General features: G+C 52.0%; 1 protein-coding gene across 2 annotated transcripts in view; it reads right to left on the bottom strand.

The window, feature by feature from the left end:
* Nucleotides 1-5,052, bottom strand: part of AXIN1 (axin 1) — a 61,549-nt gene extending 56,497 nt beyond the window's left edge. The window contains exon 1 of one of the 2 annotated variants that reach the window (XM_017860749.1): nt 4,081-5,052. In XM_017860749.1, the coding sequence (XP_017716238.1) occupies nt 4,081-4,958 (878 nt within the window). In that variant the 5' untranslated portion in view covers nt 4,959-5,052. The remainder of the gene's footprint in view (nt 1-4,080) is intronic. The other variant, XM_017860750.1, reaches the window with a different exon arrangement.
* Between the last annotated feature and the right edge of the window lie 468 nt (nt 5,053-5,520).

Below are 5,520 nucleotides of genomic sequence, written 5' to 3'. Positions count from 1 at the left end.
CCAGGACAAAGCGGTCAGCATCCGAGGCCTGGCCCTCCTGACACATTCCTCCACGCAGATTCCATCCCAGGACGACTAACCGGCTCTCCACGGGAAATGCATCCCCTAACACGTGAGGCCCAAGCTCCTGGCCCTGTTGTGGTAGCTGCCTGTTCAGTACCCACTCTCCTCCTCCCTTTGCGTTACCTGCTGCCTTCCTTTGGAGGACCACCCCCAGCTCCCCACTGGGGAGCAGGCGTCTGTCTGGGTGGAGCACCCCACTTTCGTTCAGGAATGGCCCTGCTGCGCAGCCCCCAGCGCATACACCATGACTGTGCTGAGACAGGACACAGTGGCACACGTGCCCTCCTCAGAGCAATGGCAGGCCCATCCTTCAGAGCTGCGGGAAGCATCTGCAAACAAGGGAGCCCGGAGCCCAAGGTCACTGCAGCAGCCACCTCCAACACAAAAGCCCACGAAGCCGCCCACCAGGCAGGCAAAGTCAGACTGGCACACAGCGAAGGTGCCAGGCACTGCCTGAGGCACACCCGAGGCTCTGCCTCAACAGTGCCCTTCAGGGTTGGGCCCAGGTGGGTGGCTTTCCACGACTTCCAACCTAGTGCACCCTCACTCACCCCTGGCAGGACAGAATGGTCCAAACGTGAGGAACACAGCCCGGACTTCATGCCCTGTCCGTGCCGACAGGCAACCCCTCCAACATCAGAGATCTTCAAACCACAGGCTGCACCACCGGCCGCCTCCCACAGAGAGGATTCAACTGCAGACAGGACTCCCAAGCCCCAGGGTCCTCTGCCACCAGCAGCCCTACAGCAGGCGAGTTAGGACCCAAACTATGTAGACACAGCTACACAAAATTAGACAGGAGAAGCCAATGTCTTCCACTAACTTTATAGCAAAGGTTGCTTATTACAAATACAGCAAACCAAGGACAGACGGCAAAGCTACTGCTCGCAGCCAAGAACTGAAGAGTGGCTGGGAGGGAGGCACTGCGGTTCTAACAGCGGAAATCAGAACGGAGCTGATTTTATTCCTGCAGCCCAGCCCTCAACTTCAGTCCCATCTTAAAAATAACCAGCCAGGGCCGGGCGCAGTAGCTCACACCTGGAATCCCAGTGCTTTGGGAGGCTGAAGCGGGCGGATCTCCTGAGGACAGGAGATCGAGACCAGACTGGCCAACGTGGTGAAAGCCCGTCTCTACTAAAAATACAAAAAATTAGCTGAGCATGGTAGCTCACACCTGTAATCCCAGCTACTCGGAGGCTGACGCAGGATAATCACTTGAACCCGGGAGGCAGAGGTTTCAGTAAGCTGAGACTGCACTACTGCACTCCAGCCCGGGCAAAAAAGTGAGACTCCATCTCAAACAAACAAACAAACAAACAAAAATAACCAGCCAGGTGCAGTGGCTCACGCCTGTAATCCCCACACTTTGGGAAGCTGAGATCACTGCAGTCCAAGAGCTCGAGACCAGACTGGCCAACATGGCGAAACCCTGTCTCTACTAAAAATACAAAAATTAGCCAGGCGTGGCAACACACACCTGTAATCCCAGCTACTCGGGAGGCAAGAGAATTACTTAAACCCAGGAGGCAGAGGTTGCAGTGAGCCGAGATCGTGCTACTGCACTCCAGCCTTTGAGAAAAAGTGAGACTCCATTTCAAAAAAAAAGAAAGAAAGAAACTCTCAGTTATACCAGCCTTATTCAACAGGGTAACTTTACGGCATATGGTGTCCTAAAACGTTTGCTAAATAAATAGCACTTGGCTAAAGACAATGAACAAAAAAGAAAAAAAGGCTGGGCGTATTGGCTCATGCCTGTAATCCCAGCACTTTGGGAGGCCGAGGTGGGTGGATCACGAGGTCAGGAGATCGAGACCATCCTGGCTAACACGGTGAAACCCTGTCTCTACTAAAAATACAAAAAATTGGCTGGGCGTGGTGCCGGGCGCCTGTGGTCCCAGCTACTCAGGAGGCTGGGGGAGGAGAAGGGCGTGAACCCAGGACGCGGAGCTTGCAGTGAGCCGAGATGATGCCACTGTACTTAGTCTAAGCCTGGGCGATAGAGTGAGACTCCGTCTCAAAAAAAAAAAGAAAAAAAAAAAGAAAAAAAAATACATTAGGTGGCCAGTCCATTTTTTTTTTTTTTGAGACGGAGTTTCACTCTTGTCTTGTCACAATCAAGACTCACCACAACCGGCCAGGCGCGGTGGCTCACGCCTGTAATCCCAGCACTTTGGGAGGCCGAGGCAGGTGGCTCACCCGAGGTCAGGAGTTTGAGATCAGCCTGGCCAACATGGCAAAACCCCGTCTCTACTAAAAATACAAAAATTAGCCAGGTGTGGTGGCAAGCGCCTATAACCCCAGCTACTTGGGAGGCTTGAGGTGAGAGAATCGCTTGAACCCGGAAGGTGGTGGTTGCAGTGAGCCAAGATCGCGCCACTGCACTCCAGCCTGGGTGACAGAGCGAGACTCCATCTCAAAATAAAAAAAAAGACTCACCACAACCTCCGCCTCCCAGGCTCAAGTGATTGTCCTGCCTCAGTCTCCCGAGTAGCTGGGATTACAGGCATGCACCACTGCACCCATCTAATTGTTTTATTTTTAGTAGAGATGGGGTTTCACCACCTTGGCCAGGATGGTCTCGAACTCCCGACCTCAGGTGATCTGCCCACCTTGGCCTCCTAAAGTGCTGGGATTACAGAAGTGAGTCACCACGCCCAGTCGAGAGTCCATCTTAAATCGTATCACTTAGACTAAAGGGGTTTAACCTTAGAAATGTTTAATCCTGTGTTTATGAGCCAGCAGCAGATTTCTGTGTCACAGTAAGCTTGAAGAACTGAGGCGAGTTTTAAATAATTCCTCGGGAGAGTCCCAGCACGTGGGGCTGTGCTTTCGGAGTCTTGATTAAATCAGCAGGGGTCGAATGAATTCCAGGCTTTCAAAGTTACACAGGCCGGAGCCTCCGGTCGCCAGCTCTAGGGAAAGAGTGGGAAATATACGTGCTTTGTTCAGAAGCACAACAGATGCCAGCCCAAAAGTCAAATAAACCTCCAGGAGCCACGCAGGGACCACAGGAAGAAAGAAGAAACAGGTCTCAAGGCTGAGCACCACTCTGCTCCCTCCCAGGCAGCACACACACCCCAGGCCCTGCAAGGATCGCCTCAGGGCCCAGGCCGCTGTGCACTACACAACAGCACCAACAGATTTTGTCGGCAGGAAAAAAGGCCCAATCCTGGAATGCCCACCACAGCCACAGGAAGTTTTCAAAGTACTATGACCATTCCCCACACGTAAAACATCCCCCCTACTATTTCTCAGCCTCTAGGAAGAAGCTTAGAAGATCATTAAAAAAGCAACAATCTGGCCGGGCGCGGTGGCTCACGCCTGTAATCCCAGCACTTTGGGAGGCCGAGGCGGGTGGATCACCTGAGGTTGGGAGTTCGAGACCAGTCTGGCCAACATGGAGAAACCCCGTCTCTACTAAAAATGCAAAATTAGCCAGGCATGGTGGCTCATGCCTGTAATCCCAGCTACTCAGAAGGCTGAGGCAGGAGAATCGTTCAAACCCAGGAGGCGAAGGTTGCAGTGAGCCGAGATTGTGCCACTGCACTCCAGCCTGGGCAACAAGAGTGAAACTCTGTCTCAAAAAAAAAAGCAAGAATCCAATTATCCAAGTACCGATGCCCTGAAACGTCCACTCCTCCCTTTATTAAGCACAAAGGACCATGTCTACTGGATAGATCCAGATCCTATTTAAGAGGGTACAGACTTTACTGATGAAGGGTAAAGTTTACACGTCATCATGACTTCGAAGAATTCCAAGGTTCCTAATGACTCATAATGTCATCTATTTTAGTCTGGTCTGTTCTCAGTAAAAGTATTCTCAACATTACAAATATACAAAAGTATCTAATGACAAATGCAAAAGTATCACGAATAGGAACAGAACCAAAATCCAACCCCAATGGCAGCAGGACATCCACTGTGGGTTAACGCCCGCCTCATCAGCACCTTTCCCTGGCTTGTTCTCCAGCTCTCGGAGGTGAGTACAGAAAGCGGGACGCTTGGCGTCGGACTCACCTGAACTCTCTGCCTTCGCTGTACCGTCTACTGGAGGAGGCCCTCGGAGCAGCTGTCTCCAGGAGCAGCTTCTGAGGGAGTCTTCCGGGAGGAGCAGCATCTCTGCCATCGTCCTCGTCCATGTCCTGGTCACATTTCCATTCCTCATCTTCATTTAAAGTCGGCAGGTATCCAGATATGCCCTTCCCTGTCCCTGACCCAGAGCTCTGGTCACTACAGACTTTCGGGCTCTCCGAGCCTGTCCTTGTATATTCCAAATAAATATCAGACTTAAGGAAAGAGGGATAGGTGTTTTCCTCCATAGTGGCCTGGATTTCTGTCTGGGCCTGGTCAAACATGGCAGGATCGATCAGCTGCTTCATGATGCAGCCCTTTATGAAGCTCTTGGTGGCTGGCTTGGTCTGCCGGGACACGATGCCATTGTTATCAAGGATGTACTTTCGATAGATGGCTCTTGCCAGCTTCAGCCTCTTTTCCTCGTTCGAATCACAGGGCTCCAGCTTCCTGAAGCCAGTGCAGGCAAACCAGAAGTCCAGCAAATCGGCACAGCCCTCCTGCTTCAGGAAAGTCCTGAACAGGCTTATCCCATCTTGGTCATCCAGCAGGGAGTGCAGTGACTCAGCCCACTTCAAGTATGGTGGGGTGGGGGAGGCACTGCCCTCAGGCTCATACCCCAGATCCAGATCCGAGCGCCTCGGAGTGGCCGTCGAAGTCTCAGCTTTAATGCCAACACCTTTCCCAGAGCAGAAACTGTAGCTGGCAGGTCTCGGGTCTGTGGACACCAGTTCTCCCTCCTCACCAGGCACTGGGGGTCGGGGAGCATCTTCGGTGAAACTTGCTCCGAGGTCCAAGGGGAAACCCTGCTCTTGGATATTCATTTTGGGACTCTGCGTCAATGAACAATGAGCGCTGCACCCTAATACATCAGTACTTACAGCTCCAAAGTGAATCAATCTGTCCTGTTGAAACCATTAAGAGGACAAGGATTAGGAAAGGTGGGTCCATGAAACACGACCAGAGGTTTTCTCAAGACAAGACTCACGATGATGCCCTCCCGCTCAAACTCAAAGCAAGAAACTCAGTTTAAATGTTCAGTCGAGCTATATTTTGGCTACAAGCATAGTTCCACTTTAAAGCAATTTCTGGAAACTTTTACAACTACAGGAATGCCTCTCATGCTAAGAAGGGATGCCCAGGACACGGCAATGCCACTCCCCACAAGTCTCACTGCATGAACATCACAGAGGCTGGCAGCTTGAGCACCTCCCACCTCAGCTGCAGAGCTGAGTGACAGGGAAGGCAGGAAGGCCAGAGGCAGGAAAGCTGCCTCTAGTCCTGGCTATGTGTATAAACCTGAGTGAGGGCTGGACCCTCACAAGTAAGATGGAGACAATCGCTCCACCAGCTCCAACAACACTCAGAGAGAAAGGAAGGCACGCT

This window comes from Rhinopithecus bieti, unplaced genomic scaffold (genome assembly GCF_001698545.2).
Source record: "Rhinopithecus bieti isolate Rb0 unplaced genomic scaffold, ASM169854v2 scaffold_56641, whole genome shotgun sequence".
Classification (NCBI taxonomy): domain Eukaryota; kingdom Metazoa; phylum Chordata; class Mammalia; order Primates; family Cercopithecidae; genus Rhinopithecus; species Rhinopithecus bieti.
This window is presented reverse-complemented; position numbering and strand designations above follow the sequence as displayed.